Genomic DNA, 19,226 nt, shown 5'->3' with positions numbered 1-19,226 from the left:
AGAGGCTAAGATTTTAAAAATCCACACATGTTTGTGAAACTTCCAAGCCCTTCTCTGCTGCCTGTGCCTCATGTCCTGAGCTTCCCTTGGATAATCCCATATGACTTTCCCAGTCACAGATTTTCCATTTGGTCACTCACACAACCTTCAGCACAGTCATATCTTTTGCAGAGCTAAAAATAGCCATTCTATCAAGTGGGAAGCGAAAGTCCCATTTACAGTCAGTTAAGAAGATAACTTCCCTAAGATTATTTAATGGTGATAATGCATCAGCAAATCAAGATTTGGACAAAATAAAGGCATAAAATATTCCCTGTTGCATGAAGTCTATCATGAATTATTAGTTGAGTGAGTAGAAGTGCCAGCTCTGAAGTCAGACCTCATAGATCCAAATCCTGAATTTGTCCAGTTGTTTAACTTTGGGCAAGCTACTTAACCTTCCTGATCCTGTTTCCACATCTATAAAATAGGATTGGAAATAGTACCTATCCATGGATCTCATAGGCATCTTTTTGAGCAAAAGAAGCCAAAAATAGTGGAGTATATGTGATTATATGAAGTTCATGGCAATAGATGCCAGAATAATGGCTACTTTGCAGAGAAAGATTATTGACTGGGAAAGGGCACAAATGAGCCTTCTGGGTGGCAGAAATGCAATTTTTCCTGATTTGGGTGATGGTTAAACAGGGGTGAGTATGTAAACATTCATTAAGCTGTACATTAAAAATGTCTTATATTGCAACAAAAAAAATACAAAAACATAACACCAACCAAATAGAATTGTGAGAATTAAGTGAGAAATTGTATGCAAAGTGCCTAGTACATGCATTCAATATAAGTCCGTTATTATTATAACTATTACAATAATAGAATTGTTATTTTTAAGAGATGAGTCTACTTTTCTCCTCAGCTCTTATTTTCACAGCATTTCAAACTTTTCTCTTGCCTTTGAAGCTCTATGTTGCACTCTTTGTATCCGAATAAAGAAATTACAGTTGGCCCTCGGTATCCATCGGGGATTGATTCCAGGACCCATCATCAATAACAAAATTCCACTGATGTTCAAGTCCCTGGTATATAATGGTGTAGTATTTGCATATAGCCTATCCACATCCTTCTATATACTTTAAATCATCTCTAGATTATAATACCTAACACGATGGCAATGCTATGTAAACAGTTGTACCGTATTGTTTAGGAAATAATGACAAGAAAAAAGGCCGTACATGTTCGGTACAGATGCCATGTTTTCCAATTATCTTCAATCTGTGGTTGGTTGAATCCACTAATACAGAATCTACAGATACAGAGATCCAACTTTACATACTTCCTAAAATTTTGAACAGCACTTTTAAAGAAGTAAATAAGACACTCAAAAGTATGAACAGCTGGAAATAACCCTAATTCAATGGAAATAAGCCTGAAATTCATCAGATGTTAAAACCTACAGACATGGAAAAGCTTACATGGATAATAAGTAGGCACCAGGGTTAGACTTTCCTTTCAGTTAGTTCCAAATTCTAGGGGAAGTTTAAACTAAAGGGAAGAAATTAAGAAAATAGTAAACACAAACTGATGTCTGAACATTTTTCAAATGAAAGTGAAACATAGTACTAATTCATGCATCCTTGCTGAGCTGGCTTTCACTCTGAAGATCATTTCTAACTTTCTTTGGCCTGGTAGATTTTCTTAAATTTTATCCTCAATTAGGTTACACTGTGATTTTTTAAAACTTACCTTTATAAAAGCATAGCCAACACCATTATCTGTAATGGTGACACCAAGTGAATCCTCAGATTTATACACATTCACTTCTTTTTTGATTCCTTTCACATGGGCAAATATGAAATCTTCTAGTCCTAGTTGTCCTCCTAAGAGTCTTCCCATGTCAATTCTAGGTGTGTTTAAAGTGCAATATAAGATCTGCAAAGAAAAATAAAATGTCAGGTCCATTTCCACTTGGAATACATCTGACTGTTAATTTATTTATAAATATTTATTTACTGGAATACTCCTCAATTTACAATGTAAAGAGTTACATCATAAAATGTGCTTTTATGTTGGCTAGAGAGATTCTGGGACACAGTTTCAGACAGTAGCATTAGGTAACATGCATTGAGGGTTTCCTGTAGGCCAGGCTTCACGCTAGACAATTTATATCCCATTATCTCACTTAATCTTTACATTAACTTTATAAAGTACATTGGTATCACCATATTACAAATGAGGAAACTGAAGCCTGGTAAAAATAAGTAATTTGTCTAAGGTCACACAGCCAGTATTTGTCAGAGCCAAGGATTTGAGTTCAGGTCTCACCCATTTCAAAGTGGTTTATGCCAAGGGACCTGACATTTTACAATGCTGAAATCAAAGGTTATAGTCCCAAAGGTCTGCATCATGCATACACTACAATGAAAATATAGGCAAGCCTATATTTGAAAGTTGGTAAATACATTTTTTAAATATAGACAATTTTATTTATCTTACATTATAGTGACTTTAAAAAAGCAATTTAATTAGTGATGAGGTATTAAAATCAGTATGTTTCAGAACTAAAATCGACTTTAAAGACTATTAACCCAAACCCTTAATTTAAAAAAAGGGGATGGGGGTCATGGAATTGAGGTCTGGAGATTTTAAAACAACTTGTACCAATTTGTGTGACAGTAAAAAGAGAGCAAAAAAGAAACCAAATGGTAAAAAGTTGTGTGGGGATTTCAAAGGGGCTTTTTATGTACAGCAAGTCTTTCTTTGACCTCATTTTCCTTCAAAAATATGACACATTTGACTAAAATGTGCAGTGCTACTCAAGTTTGTCACCCATAATCTGGGTAACTTGTGGGGCCCAAATTATAGAAGAGAAGCAGAGTTGAAAAGATACCATCGGGCCGGGCGCGGTGGCTCAAGCCTGTAATCCCAGCACTTTGGGAGGCCGAAAGGGGCAGATCACGAGGTCAGGAGATCGAGACCATCCTGGCGAACACGGTGAAACCGCATCTCTACTAAAAAATACAAAAAACTAGCCGGGCGAGGTGGCGGGCACCTGTAGTCCCAGCTACTCAGGAGGCTGAGGCAGGAGAATGGCCTAAACCCGGGAGGCGGAGCTTGCAGTGAGCTAAGTTCAACAAACATGGATTGAGTAGCTTCTATTTAACAAGCCAGAAAAGGGCATTTTAATATGGCTGTTTCATGCCAAAATGACTAAATGAAATTTATCAGGTAATGTCCACCATAGACATTGCAAGCCTCTTCCTCCATCCCGGGTCCTGACCTCAGGCCTCACTCTCAACCCTCTCCCAGTATCCTGGAGTTTCATACTAGTCCCAATTCCTACTAGAACCTTGACTGAGCCTTAACACATCCATAATCTGCATCCCACTCAGAAATAGGGTGCACTTACTACTTACTGAATGGCTTTTTAGGCCATGTCAAAATGTGTCTGAATCAGAAGAGCTTCATAAAATAAAGCTCTCCCTGCTATACAATCAAAGGTTAAGAGTGTTCAGCCAAGCTCAGAGCAAATCCCAGAGGTGTGTTAAAGGAGCTAGTGATGAGGACAAAAAAAAGGGCCACTGGCTACAAAATAGTGAATGCCTACAGATAACAACTATGGCCCCCACCTTGTCCTCTTTTCATCCCAGTCTTTGTTGAGCCTTCAATTTAACCCTTTATGTTCCCGGCAAGGGCAAAATACATTCAGCTTTGTGAATAATAAGTTTTTGCACATATTCTCTAGTGTAAAAATGATATTGTTTTCGGGGGAAAAAAGTCAGTTAAGTCAAGAATGGTGCATATTTCTGATCCTGACTATAAAATCAATGGCATATTAGTTTGCTGACAAAAATCACTGTGAATGGGTAGGGGGAAAGGAATTCTGTGTAGAAAACAGCTTTTCTGACTCTCCTTCACAAAATGATGGGAAGTAAGTAGAAGAAACAATGTTTTTCTCCTTCTCCGTTTTTGTTTTTTTTTTTTCCAGTGTGTCTCTCCATGGTATTCACAGTGGGTCCCAAACACCACCAATACAAAAGCAATTTACCCATTAGCTAGGAAAAAAAAAAAAAAAAAACATTAAAATACAATGATGGTATAACAGGATAGAGAAAAACAAAAACGAAAAAAAGGAAATCTCACACAAACTGAACTTCTAATGACCAAGCCTCTTCCTTTGTTTCCTTTCTTTCAACTTTTTACATGCTTCACTACAGAGCAAACATTAGATTTCCTGCAGGTAGAGGAACCCTTTTCCATCGTGCTTCCTCCTGTGCAGAATAACATTCCATTCTGGACAGCCAAAAGTTGGCAAGCAAGGCATTAGTTTCTTTTTTCTGGAAGGAATGGAGCCAGCTATATCTTTCAGTGAATGGAGCTCCACAGGAAGCTGTTTTGAAAACCTGTAGGAATGTGATAGCCACTGCAAGGTGGAATAAGAGCAGCAGGTAACTAAAGCTCCACGACTTCGGATCAGTTCTTCACAGGAGAATAAGAAGCTATCACAGTATCAATGCACAACTATCAGCAAATATACCTCTAAGTATGTGTTAAAGGTCTAGAAATTCAAGCATCCTCAAAGATTTTATATTTTGAACTGCAAAATAAGAAAGTGATACACTAATTTCTAAACAACACAACGTTCCTGTTCACTCATCAAAAGGCAATGAACATTTAAATCAAAAGGAACCTCAAGAATCTACTGTGAGCTTTCATACCCTCACTCATACTCATCTGATAGAGAAGAAAACAATAAAACTAACAGTGAAGTGGCCATATTATCAATGCTCCTCTAAGAAATATTTGCTTCCAGAATCTAAGTACGCTACACAACAGGCAGTGAAAGGCAGCATTTAACTTTTTTTATATATATATAACACTCTCTGATGGACAAACTAAAATAAATCAAAAAAGATTTGGAAAGTAAACTCATTACAAGGTATCATGCAACATAAGGAAAATGACTGATTCAGTAGATATAATCTTAATGATGTTTTTCACTGTAAAATGAAATCCTTAACACCTTCTGGGGTAATCTGCATTTGTTGCTTTACTGCCATCATTGCCTATTTCCATAACTGATGGAGTATCCATGACTATGTCATTTTCTAGAGCATCACTGCCCAATAGAAATACAATGTAAGCTAAATAACTTTAAATGTTCTAATAGTCACAGCAACAAAAGTAAGAAGTAGTTGAATTAATTTAATTTACAATTATATAACCCAGTATATCCAAAATATTGTCATTTCAACATATAATCAATGTAAAAATTATTAAGATGGTTTACATTTTGTTAATTAAGTTTTTAAGATCCAGCATGTATTTACCCTTACATCTTGTCTCGATTTGGAAGAACCAGCTACATTTAAAGTCCTCAGTATCCAAATTCAGCTAGTGGTTACGATATTGGGCAGTTAAGTTTTAGAAAGTCATGCCTTTAGGCTGGGCACAGTGACTCATGCCTGTAATCCCAGGCTTTGGGATTACTTTGGAAGACTAAGGCAGGCAGATCACCTGAGGTCAGGAGTTCGAGACCAGCCTGCCCAACATGGTGAAAACCCATCTCTAAAAATAAAAAAAATAAAAAATCAGCCAGGCATGGTGGCAGGCACCTGTAATCCCAGCTACTCGGGAGGCTGAAGCAGGAGAATCGCGTGAACCCAGGAGGCAGAGGTTGCAGTGAGCTGAGATTGCACCACTGTACCTCAGCCTGGGTGACCGAGCAAGACTCTACTTAAAAAAAAAAATAAAACTTTTAGTAGGTAGGCATTTTGTCTTATTAGTCTTATTTGTCTTATTGCAGGGGTCCCCAACACTTAGGCTGCAGACTGGTAACAGCCCTTGGCCTGTTAGGAACCAGGCCACACAGCAGGAGGTGAGTGGTGGGCAGGCAAGCATTACTGACTGAGTTCAGCCTTCTGTCAGATCAGCAGCGGCATTAGACTCTCATAGGAGCATGAACCCTAGTGTGAGCTGCACATGCAAGGGATCTAGATTGCCTGCTCCTTATGATAATCTAACGCCTGATGATCTGAGGTGGAACAGTTTCATCCCGAGACCATCCCACTTGCCCCAATACATGGAAAAACTGTCTTCCATAAAACCAGTCCCTGGTGCCATAAAGGTTGGGGACTGCATGCTTATCACTCTGCCTTATCTATATGGAAGACAGACTACTTGAAGGAGAAAGCTATTGCCCTTTAGGGCCAGAAGATGGAGGGCCTTGAATTGTCATTATTGTGCTAGATATCAACATCTTCAGTATCTATTCCCTTTTCCCCTAATTTTCCTTGGGAAACTTCTCTTCCCCATTTTAAGCCATATGGTAGCTTGAGTGGGAGTGACCACACGCTCAGGTTTAAATTGCTTAATGACTACCAGTTTAGGCCAAGAAAATCCAAGAATGAACTTACTGGGGGTTGGGGGAAAGAATCCTCTTCTCTTTTCCATAGAAGCTACCAAACGATGGTTCTCTCTCCCTCACTTTTTCTAAATTATGTGGAGTCTAAAATGACTACAGTTATCACTGCAAACATTAGAAGAGTGGCCCTGGCAACATCGCTGACATGAGGAAAGCAGAGCCTCTGGCTTCAGTCTTACTTCAAGACAGTCAGGGGTGGACACTGGAAATTGTCCACTCTTTGCCCCTCCTAACACAATTCCCAGATGTGTACAGATTGCAAGCACCCCCTGGAGGAAAATGACTCACATGCCCTGTTTCAGGCATAAAAATGAACTAGCCTAAGTGGTGGTTTAGGTGTAAGCATGTGGCCCAATGCCAGCCTATAAGACATAGGAGGAAGACGTCCAGGAAGCTCTGGAAAAGATTTTTTCACGCCTAACACAGAAAGAGACAGTCCCTTTCTTCCTCTGTATGTTGCCTTATCTGTGTGTGGTCTAGGAATTTCTACCACCATCTTTGCCAGCTGAGAAAGATACCAAGAATGGCAAAGCAAAAAAATGAAATAAACCTGAGTCCTTGGTGACATCAGTGAGTTGCTCAGTTAACCAATTTGGAGCCCACTCTACCTGTATTATTTATTTTGAGACAGGGTCTCACTCTATCACCAAGACTGGAACACAGTGGCGTGATCATGGCTTACTGCAGCCTTAACCCTCCAGGCTCAAGTGATCCTTCTGCCTAAGCCTCCCTAGTAGCTGGGACCACAGGCACACACTACCACACACAGCTAATTTTTTTATTTTTCGTAGAGACACGGTCTCACCATGTTGCCTAGGCTGGTCTCAAACTCATGGGCCTAAGCGATCCTCCTGCTTGGCCTCCCAAAGTGCTGGGATTACAGGCAAAAGCCACCATACACAGCTCTCTTTTATGTAAAATAATAAGTCATCTTGTTTTAGCCAGTTTGAGTAAGTAGTTTTCTGTTACTTGCAGCTGAAAACACACTGTCTGATACACAGTTCTATCCCAGAATGTTTAGTTACATGAGTCAATAAATTTCACCAAGTCATCCTGGGTTGGATTTTCTGTTACTTTCAACTAAAAGATTCCTAATTGATAGAATCATTATGCCTTGTATCTTCATAATTCTTCATAATTTAAAAGTTCTTTCTGCCTACCATCTCATTTTATCCTTTAAAAAATATCTAAAGTACATGGTGAATTGTGTTTCTTTTAATACACTGAGGTATTATGGCATCCTAATTTCATATTCTATCACCCCTAACAAAAATTTCAGACAATCCCTCCTCCTTACTTCCAATATCAGTAAAATAAATAAATTGATAGACTAGAACAGTCTCATTCTTGTAATGTGTTAAATAGAAAGAAGAGAAAAAGAAACGTAAGAGATGAAAATAATGGATTAAGAGTTAAGAGTTCTGGATCTAGTTCCAATTATCTCAGGGGGTTTAGTTGAGTCATTTGGCCTCCTTGATCCTCATGTAAATTGTGGCATTATTAAAGTTTGGTCTACATCAAATGGTCATTACAAAAATGACCCTTTTTGTAACGTATAGTGGATACTTTTTAAAGTAAAAAGCTCTCAGGAGGCTGAAGTGGAAGGATCGTTTAAGGTCAAGAGTTCAAAACCCGCATGGTCACCTCAGCGAGACTACATCTCTTAAAATAAAATAAAATAAAAAATTATCTGACACGTGCCTGTAGTCACAACTACTTAGGACTGAGGCAGGAATATTGCTTGAGCCCAAAAGTTCAAGAGTGCAGTGAGCTATGTGCTATGTGTTACTACACTCTAGCCTGGGTGACAAAGCAAGATCTTATTTCTAAAAAATAAGTACATCAATAAAAAGGCTCAATTTAAAGGTTTTTATTATTATTCCTGGAATACAGGGCTTCTTGAACAATGATAATTATATTTATGCTTGAAAGCTTCTTAAAGTGCATGAACTTTCCTGAAGTATCAGATTTTGCTCCTTTTTAATATCATAACCAGGATAGACTGCATTTCTCCTCATAAAAAAATTATCCTTCAACTTTTGCTGTTGTTGAAGGATAACTTGCAGACAATTTTCTTGCTGTGTATTTATATTAAATTGCTACTTTCTTCAGTATTTTCAAATTCTTACCACATGGTTATGATTATTCATCATTGAAACTCAATATGGCTAGGAAGATAAAAGTATGAACTATCACACAGAGCCATTAATATCAATTAATATCGCTTTTTCTCTGGTGGCACTATTATATACTCTACAATGTGCTTTGTGAATAGCATTAAATAAATCATTTGTCATTAGCGTTTCAAAAGATATTCTGGTCCACAAACAGGTTAACAAATCTCTCCCAAAACACATCAAATTCATGTTTAAAACTCCAGGAAGTCCACTTCCAAGTTTCTTTTGTTGAATGCCTTCCTTAAACAGGAACTGAGCTGGCCAAAGATTCTACATATTCCAAAGATCTCTGAACTAATTACGGGCTTATGCAGCTAGAGTTACATTATTTGTATATGTGATTTTAAACATAAGCAGTATTATTATTTTTATATGACTACCCTCCTACATCTCAATCTACCCCCAAAATTTTGCTTACTTTTTTATACTATATCTCAAATAAACATTATAGAAATATCAGCCAATGTCATTATAGAAAATAAAGAGGAAGTCCAGGTGTGATGGCTCACACCTGAAATCCCAGCACTTTGGGAGGCCAAGATGGGTGGATCATTTGAGGTCAGGAGTTCGAGAACAGCCTGGCCAACATGGTGAAACCCCATCTCTACTAAAAATTTAAAAATTAGCCAAGTGTGGTGGCGTGCACCTGTAGTCCTAGCTACACAGGAGGCTGAAGCAGGAGAACTGCCTGAACCCAGGAGGTGAAGGTTGTAGTGAGATGAGATCGGGCCACTGCACTCCAGCCTGGGCAACAGAGTGATACTCTGTCTCAAAAAAAGGCCAGGCACAGGCACAGTGGCTCACATCTGTAATCCTAACTCTTTGGGAGGCCAAGGCGGGTGGATCACGAGGTCAGGAAATCAAAACCATCCTGGCTAACACAGTGAAACCCCATCTCTACTAAAAATACAAAAAAAAATTAGCCAGGTGTAGTGGTGGTGGGCACCTATAGTCCCAGCTACTTGGGAGGCTGAAGCAGGAGAATGGTGTGAACCTGGGAGGCAGAGCTTGCAGTGAGCCAAAATTGCATCACTGCATTCCAGCCTGGGTGACAGAATGAGACTCCATCTCAAAAAAAAAAAAAAATAGAGAGAGAAAAGAAACTATACTATCCTCAGGAGTTAGTACCACATATTTATACATAAGAAAACCACCTGGATTCTGGTTCCTTTGTTAGTGACTAAGGTTTTATCTGGGTTGTTCTTATTATCTAAGTCTCAGAGACTTTTCCTCAAAGAGAAAAAAAAAAATGATTATTTGACCTCCATCTAAATTACTGTCCTTAAAGTTATAGGAAATAAAAACAATCTGAAACTAAGAATAAAATAATTATGGGGGAGAAAAAAAACAGTCATGTACCCTAAGTGCTTGAAAAGAAAGGATCAGCTCTGCCTAAGCCACAGGAACAGAATCACACTGCTCAAAACTCTTCCAAAAAGCTCTGAGTGTCTTATGCTACATAATCATCCCCAAAATATTTGGTAAATGTGTCATATCAAGGAACTTCTAGAACTCAAACTAGTCTTCAATTGTATGCACAGACTGGGCAACTGCTTGTCTCTCTTATCTGTACAGTTTGGATACTGGCTCCCACTTCCAGTGAAGCGCTGTATCATGAAAGCAAATGAGCTGGGGAGAGGAAGGTTAGCAAGGATTTTTTTTCAAAATCAACATTAAGGTCCAAGAAACAATGATTACTTAACATACCAGCTACTTTCATGTTACCTCATTTAATTATCAACAACAATTTTATGTGAGATGTATCATAACACCATTTTTTTATAGATTAGAAAACAAAGATTTAGAGGGGAGAATGGCTTGTGTAGGGTCACATATATATAGTAATTGATGCAACTGAGACTCCAACCCTGGTTGTCCAACTCCAAGGTGTTTTCCCAGCAATGCCTCTCTGACACCTATTATCTGTGTGGGGACGTCTAAGTTACTGGTCACTTCCTAATGCGTTAGCTGAACTAAATCCTTGTGAGTCAGGTCATGAAGACAAGTATCAATATGCCCTGTGCAGAGAAGAAAACCAGCTCAGACATGTTAAGTGATTTGTGTAGGGTCACATAGCTAGTGAACGACAAAGTCAGAACTAGAATTCAGGCTTTTTCTAACCCATGATACTGTAGCTGTGATGTAAATATAAACTCAGCTTTGAATTTAAAAGTTTTAGAAGACAGGCATGACAACATACACCTGTAGTCCCAGCTTTTCGGGAGGCCAAGGTGGGAGGATCACTTGCGCTCAGGAGTTCGAGACAGCCTGGGCAACTCAGTGGGACCTCTTCTTGTCTTAAAAAAAAAAAAGAAGAAGAAGAAGAAGAAAGAAAAAGAACGAGAAGGAAGGAGGAGGAGGAGAAAGGAGAGGAAAAGGAAGAAGAGGAGGAGGAGCAAAAAAAATCCTTCTAGAAGAGACTGCACAGTTTTATACTCTATGTGGAGCCAAATACATTGTGTTCATTTAATAAATCCCTCACTTTCTAAAAGGAGCAAGAGAGTTTGCATAAAATAACTATTTATAATTAGATTTTAAAAGCCAAACATATTATACAGTAAAAATAGCAATAACATATTATTTAATTTAAATTAATATAAATGATTTTAAAATTTATTCCCACTAGTTTTAAAAATGACTAGTTACATTTGTCTCTTTGTATTATAAACACAGTAATTTAAAATCTCAGCCTATTATTTTCCCAGTATAATGCTTGTACTAAATTTCTAGGATTTGTTTTAAAATATGCATCATTTTATATATACAATGCCTTTGACTTCATCTTGTCAATAGCTACAGTCATCTAGAAACAAGTTTCACAGGCTGGAAAAGATATAAAATTGGCGTCAAGACAGGTATTTAGAAACATGATACCGTATGCTCTATTTAGACCTTCATGAGCATATTGTATAAAGCCCTCTCCTGAACTGTGTAGAACTTTCTATAAATGATTCACTTCTAAATTAGCTGCCCTGGGTCAGCAGTGGCAAGCCTTAAATAAAAGGTGAATCATCACTCTTTGTACTCTTCTCCAGTAGAACTACTTTTTTCAGTATTACTAATGCATAAAATAATATGACAAATAAGAATTCTATCCAAAAAAAGAAAAACAGTCAAATTCATATTTTGAATCTACCAAATGACTTCCCAGAATAACCAAAAGAACATTTTTTTTACTAATGCAATCTAATAAAGGGAACTGTGTAGCCAAGAAAATCAAAATCCCAAAGCAATCCTTGAGACACAAGAAAAGGATAAAGAATTGGAATAGGTATAAGTCTTGCCTTTGTGGACATTATACAAATACTAAACCAACAAATAAAATAAATCAAATGCATACAGCCATATATTTATCATCCTCTCCCACAATCTTTTTACACTCAGAGGAGATACCTGAGCTTATCCTAGTCTAATAATGCTGCAACATTGCATGCCAATTTGAAAGACATTATAAATCACTGCTATTTCCCCCTGTAGGGTGCTGTTAAATTTTCCATGCTTTCTGAACCACTTATCTTCTTAAAAGCCTCCTCTTATTTAACACTGAAGATGGAAGAGATTCTAAACAGGCAAGGAGAGACTATAACAGGGGACATTTTATATGCTGGAATAGGATGGTTTATAAAATATCATAATTATACATTATAATTATTAGTAAAGAGATTAATAGATTAAATGTTCCAATTTACCAAACAAATATACAAATACAACTTGTAAAAGATTGCCATTAGACCTCAAAAGGATTCTTAAACTTTAAAATTTGTTGGGCAGAAGTTCACAGAGCACTGTGTTCATTTTGGCCCACGAGGCTGAATTCTAACCCTTACAATGAAATGTCTGAAGAGAGTGTGATATTTATTTATTTTTTTTTTTTTTTTTTTTTTTTTTTTTTTTTTTTTTTTTTTGAGACGGAATCTCGCTCTGTCGCCCAGGCTGGAGTGCAGTGGCCAGATCTCAGCTCGCTGCAAGCTCCGCCTCCCGGGTTCCCGCCATTCTCCTGCCTCAGCCTCCCGAGTAGCTGGGACTACAGGCGCCGCCACCTCGCCCGGCTAGTTTTTTGTATTTTTTAGTAGAGACGGGGTTTCACCATGTTAGCCAGGATGGTCTCGATCTCCTGACCTTGTGATCCGCCCGTCTCGGCCTCCCAAAGTGCTGGGATTACAGGCTTGAGCCACCGCGCCCGGCCGAGAGTGTGATATTTAAAACCAACCCAAATGAATCACGGAAAATTGGAAAGCAAGCATGACGAGCCATTCAGGTGTCAAAAGGGAGTGATGGGGGAAGACAGTCTATTCCTTACTACGCCCTACAACAGGAATTCTGACAGAAAGAGATGAGCACTCTATGGGGAAAATATGGACCACCTGAGAAAATATCAAACATCTTGAGAGAGAAAGACGTTTCTTCTAAACTAAAACACTTAAAAGGCATCATAAAAATGTACTACAGGGGCCGGGCGTGGTGGCTCACGCCTGTAATCCCAACACTTTGGGAGGTTGAGGCAGGCAGATGACCTGAGGTCAGGAGTTCAAGACCAGCCTGGCCAACATGGTGAAAGCCCATCTCTACTAAAAATACAAACATTAGACAGGTGTGGTGGCAGGTGCCTGTAATCCCAGCTACTCAGGAGGCTGAGGTATGAGAATCGCTTGAACCTGGGAGGTAGAGGTTGCGGTGAGCCAAGAGTACACCACCGCACTCCAGCCTGGGGGATAGAGAGAGACTCTGTCTCAAAAATAAAAAAATAAAAAATAAAAAAAGTTCTACAGGGTTCCCTAGATGAGGGGGCCAAATGTTTTGGGAGAAAAGAGTGAAGGCAAATTCACTGACCATCTTAGACACTTAAATTACTCATTAGGAAGTTTAAGAGCATAAGAAAATTCACCTATGGGTAGGCCGGATAGGATTGAATCCACAAATCAGGTTAGCCCTCAATCTGGAGTGTGTGTGAGGATTCTGCTAGGTTCAGACTTTTCCATTTTGAACTATCTCCTGCCCCAGGGATACAGTAAGCCCAGGAAACTGCGACTAGGAAAAGGTGAAGAGCAGCCAAAAACAGAATTCTGTCACAAACTTGGAGATACCCAGGCATTGCCCTGGCTGACTGACCTTTGCTCAGAGTTATTATCAGCTCCCTGTTCCCTACTCTCACCAAGCAGTTTCTTCCGACTCTCTGCTTGCGAACATTACCGCCATTCCTGCCTGTAAGACTCCCAGTGCTGGGGGAGGCAGAGCACTTAGAAAAGAGAGGGAGAGGACCAAGCAGGGACAGGAGCTGAAGAAGCTGACAGGCTACCATGGGACTCCATCCTCAACTCTCAGGAATGTGTCACCAAGCCAGAGCCAGGACGAGGAGTACCAGTCTCCTGGCTCCAGTCCGGGTGCTGACACTGAGCCCTTGCTACCTGCTTCTATTTTTATGAGCACACATACTCCCTCTCCCTAGCTTTCCACAAATGCCTATAATGTAAAATCTTCCTTATTGCCCAGGAAAGGGGCTTATATATTGTTGGCAATTAATAATTATAAACTTTCTTACATCATATTTTTCTTCTTTCTCCTTTTCTAGCAAGCAGTTTGGTTATAACTGGGGTAACTCTAGGTCCCAGTATATCCCTGTTGTTCCAGAGAAATTATAAATACTCTTTCACTCTCTGAAGCATCTAGGTTGGTTTGAAATATCAGTTATATGGTAACCTGTTTATATTAAGCTGATCAAATAAGAATGCTCCCACTTCAAGATGCTGAGACTAAGACAGCATGGGATAAAAGGAAAATCATGTGATTTGGATGTTGAGGAAAGACAGTGGTAGAGTTATTCTATCCCGTGGTATTGAAGTCATCTTCCCCACATGCCCCAATCCTGGGCTTCTTGGGAGAAAATACGAGTCCCCACAACTTGAGCATAATGACCAAGATTCTAGGAAACTTAATGAGTATGGGGAGAGTTGGATATTAACTCTAAATGTTCAGTGGGGGAAGGAAGTTGAATAACAGAATTATATGCTGAAACAATTTCTGTCACAGGTACTCTCTATGCCTAGAAATACGACAGAAAGAACTACGTGTATTACTAAAAGGTTATTTTTGGCTTAGAATAAGCATTGACAAATGCAATACAAAACAATTCTGAATAAATTGGCGTATGTATTACTGCCCAAGTTTAACTGAAATGCTCAATTTAGTTGACTGAAATTGCTTATTAGGTCTATGCTAAATTTGATTGAAAGAGCCCTCATCAGAAGAGTCCGGGCTAGTTACTATAAAAGAATCCATGCAGGTAGTTTAGACTGAGGACCATCCACAGAGAGCCCGGGTTAGTTACTGTAACAGAATTCACACAGGTAGTTTAGACTGAGGACCATCTACGGAGATAGATGTTAAATTTGTTCTTATTTTCTGAATGTAGGCAAAGGGTGGGAGAATGAAAACTGTACCTGGTCTAGAACAGAAAAAATATAAGAAAATTTGAGGCAAGGCTCCGTGGCTCACGCCTATAATCCCAGCACTCTGGGAGGCCGAGGCAGATGATCACAAGGTCAGGAGATCGAGACCACCCTGGCCAACATGGTGAAACCCTGTCTGTACTAAAAATACAAAAATTCGCCGGGCATGGTGGTGGCACCTATAATCCCAGCTACCTGGGGGGCTGAGGCAGGAGAATTGCTTTAACTAGGGAGTGGGAGGTAGCAGTGAGTTGAGACCACGCCACTACACTTAAGCCTGGGCAACAGAGCAAGATTCTGAGAAAGAAAGAGAGAAAGAGAGAGAGAGAGAAGAAAAATTTGCAAAAATAAGTGTCATCCAGCTTTTTTTTTTGAGGAAAAGAGGAGTAACATTTATTGAACCATTGTACCATTGTTCTGGACACCTAACATGCTATTTCATTTAATTCTCACAACAGTCCTATAAGGTAATTCATTGTACATTTTATCAGTGAGAAAATGGCTAGAAGGTGTCATCTCCAGGAATCAAACCCAGGATAGGCCACCCTATCCTGAAACCCTCCTCCCCATCTGATCTCAAACCCTATGCTTCCCTGTCATTCCACCCTAATTTTCGCACCTGCTATAGGACTCTATAAACCTGTCAAACAGCCACAGCAACAGGTGACATTTCAAGATATTACAAAAGCTTGAGACATCATAAATTTTTCTAAAATCACTATTCAATTTTACATATTTTTTTAATTTACAGTTTGGGGTACATGTGCAGGTTGTACAGATAAACTTGTGTCATGGGAGTTTGTTGTACAGATTATTTCATCACCCAGGTATTAAGCCTAGTACCCATTAGTTATTTTCCCTGATCTTCTCCCTCCTCCCATCCTCCACCCTCCACTAGGCCCCAGTTTCTGTTGTTTCTCTATGTGTCCATGCATTCTCATCATTTTGCTTCCACATTTAAATGAGAATATGCAGTATGTGGTTTTCCATTCCTGCATTAGTTTGCTAAGGATAATAACCTCCAGCTCCATCCACATTCCTGCAAAGGGCATGATCTTGTTTTTTTATGGCTGCATAGCATTCCATGGTGTATATGGAATTTACATTTTCTTTTCCAGTTTACTACTGATAGGCATTTAGGTTGATTCCATGTCTTTGCTATTGTGAATAGTGCTGCAGTGAAAACACATGTGCACAGGTCTCTACAGTAAAATGATCTATATTCCTTTGGGTATATATCCAGTAATGGGATTGCTGGGTCAAATGGTATGTCTGTTTTTAGGGCTTTGAGGATCACCACACTATCTTCCACAATGATTGAACTAATTTACACTCCCACCAACAGTGTATAAATGTTCCTTTTTCTCTGCAATCTTACCAGCATCTGTTATTTTTTGACTTTTTAATAATAACCATTCTGACTTGTATGAGATGGTATATCACTGTGGTTTTGACTTGCATTTTCTAATGATCAGTGATGTTAAGCTTTTTTTAATATGACTGTTGGTCATATGTGTATCTGCTTTTGAAAAGTGTCTGTTCATGTCCTTTGCCCACTTTTTAATGGAGATGGGCTTTTTTTTCTTGTAATTTTCCTTATAGATGCTGTATATTAGACCTTTTTCAGATGCATAGTTTGCAAATATTTTCTCCCATTCTCTAGGTTGTCTGTTTACTCTGCTGATAGTTTCCTTTCCTGTGGAGAAACTTTTTAGCTTAATTAGATCCAATTTGTCAATGTTTGCTTTTTCTTGCAATTGCTTTTGATGTCTTCATCATGAAATCTTTGCCCATTCCTATGTCCAGAATGATATTGCCTAGGTTGTCTTCCAGGGCTTTTATAATTTGGGATTTTGTTAAAGTCTTTAATCCATCGTGATTCAATTTTTGTAAATGGTGCAAAGAAAAGGTCCAGCTTCAGTCTTTTTATATGGCTAGCCAGTCATCCCAGCACCATTTATTGAATAGGGAATCCTTTCCCTATTGCTTTTGTCAGATATGTCAAGGACCAGATAGTCGTAGGTATGCAGCCTTATTTCTGGGTTCTCTTTTCTGTTCCATTGGTCTATATATCTATTGTTGTACCAGGACCAAGTTATTTTGGTTACTATAGCCCTATAGTACAGTTTGAACTCAGACAGCATGATGTCTCCAACTTTGTTCCTTTTGCTTAGGATTGCCTTGGCTAGTCAGGCTCTTTTTTGGTTCCATATGAATTTTAAAATAGTGGTTTTTTAAATTCTGTAAAGAATGTCCTTGGTAGTTGAATAGGGATAGCACTGAATCTATAAAATGCTTTGGGCAATATGGCCATTTTAGTGATATTGATTCTTCCTATTCCCATTTGTTAGTGATATCTCTGATTTCTTTGGGCAGGGTTCCATGGTTCTCCTTGTAGAGATCTTTCACCTCCCTGGTTAACTGTATTCCTGGGGTTTTTTGTTTTGTTTTGATGTGGCAATTGTGAATGAAATTGCGTTCCTGATTTGGTTCTCAGCTTGACCATTGTCAGTGCATAGGAAGAACACCACAAATTTAACAAGCCAAACACATGTTCTACTCTTTTAATTACAGTACTGTAAGACTGATCCTAGGCAACATAGTGAGATCCTACCTCTACAAAAATTTTTAAAAATTAGCTGGGTGTGGTGGCTTGTGTTTATAGTCCTAGCTATTTGTGGGCTGAGGCGAGTTTAGGAGTTCAAAGTTTCAGTGAGTGCCGGGCACAGTGGCTCACACCTATAATCCCAGCACTTTGGGAGGCAAAGGCAGGCAGATTACTTGAGGTCAGGAGTTTGAGACCAGTCTGGCCAACATAGTAAATCCCTGTCTCTACAAAAATACAAAAAAATTAGCCAAGTGTACTGGCATGTGCCTGTAATCCCAGCTGCTTGGCAGGCTAAGGCAGGAGAATCGCTTTAACCCAGGAGGCAGAGGTTGGAGTGAGCTGAGATTACGCCACTGTACTCCAGCTTGGGCAACAGAGCAAGACTCCATCTCAAAAAAAAAAAAAAAAGTTGCATTGAGTTATGCTTGTACCACTGCACTTCAACCTGGGTGACAGAACGAGACCCTCTCTCTAAAAAACATTTTTAAAAAGATGGATCCTAAAACTAAAAGTACAAAACCAACAGGAGGTCTTTCTCCTTGTTCGCCCTCTTATTGTTTCCCATCCCCACTCATTCCTGCACCTCCCTTTTCATCATCTTCTAACTTCACAGTGTAGGACAATTACTTAACCTCTAGCATCCAGGTATAAAGCAGTGTTGCTGGAGGTGAGAGTCAATACTGGCTTCTAAGGAAAACAGGTGGAAATAGCAAGGGGTCTCTTTGGTTGTTAAAATGATTGTATGGCACCACTGGCATTTGAGGGAAGCAGGGCATGGGTCAAGGATTCTGAATGAATTGCAATTCTTGAGAAGTCCAGCTTGATGAAGAACTGCTTTGCATTCCACATGATGCTCAAATGTCCTATTAGACATTTGTGCTGGAAGGGTTGGGGGAAACTATTACTATTTAAGCCTAGCCCCAATTCTGTGTTACACATAGAGTATTTTTTATTCTGAATTTCTATGGGCTGCAATTACCACGTAAATCAAGGGAAGACTGTACTTTGCTATGCAGTGCCTTTCCAAGAGTTATTTATCATTTCAGAAAATCAAGTCATTGACAGCAATGCTGCCCATGTTATTTGGATTTGTAACATAAAACCTTCATATCAGTCTGCTTCTGTTGTTGCACTGTGGTAATTCGATGAGCATTTACAAATATTAATATCTCTTCATTTAAAATGTTGAGTATGAAGAAAAAGAGACAAAAACAATCAATTGAATCTCTTTTTTTTTGAGACAGAGTCTTGCTCTGTCACCCAGTCTGGAGTGCAGTGGCACAATCTCAGTTCACTGCAACCTCCACCTCCCAGGTTCAAGCGATTCTCCTGTCTCAGCCTCCCGAGTAGCTGAGTAGCTGGAATTACAGGCATTCACCACCATGCCCAGCAAATTTTTGTATTTTTAGTAGAGATGGGTTTCACCATGTTGGCCAGGCTGGTTTCAAACTCCTGACCTCAAGAGATCTGCCCACCTCAGCCTCCCAAAGTGCTGAGATTACAGGCATGAGCCACTGGACCTAACCTGAATCTCATCTTATTCTTACTCTTTTCAAATCCAAATGTATTCACTATAAGTA

General features: G+C 39.1%; 1 protein-coding gene across 2 annotated transcripts in view; it reads right to left on the bottom strand.

The window, feature by feature from the left end:
• Nucleotides 1-19,226, bottom strand: part of GIPC2 (GIPC PDZ domain containing family member 2) — a 99,646-nt gene that overhangs the window by 64,505 nt on the left and 15,915 nt on the right. For both annotated transcript variants that reach the window (XM_033225386.1, XM_033225388.1), the window contains exon 2: nucleotides 1,738-1,923. In XM_033225386.1, coding sequence (XP_033081277.1) covers nucleotides 1,738-1,923 — 186 coding nt within the window. The remainder of the gene's footprint in view (nucleotides 1-1,737; nucleotides 1,924-19,226) is intronic.

The sequence above is a fragment of the Trachypithecus francoisi genome, unplaced genomic scaffold (genome assembly GCF_009764315.1).
Source record: "Trachypithecus francoisi isolate TF-2019V2 unplaced genomic scaffold, Tfra_2.0 Lachesis_group12, whole genome shotgun sequence".
In the NCBI taxonomy this organism is placed as follows: Eukaryota; Metazoa; Chordata; class Mammalia; order Primates; family Cercopithecidae; genus Trachypithecus; species Trachypithecus francoisi.
This window is presented reverse-complemented; position numbering and strand designations above follow the sequence as displayed.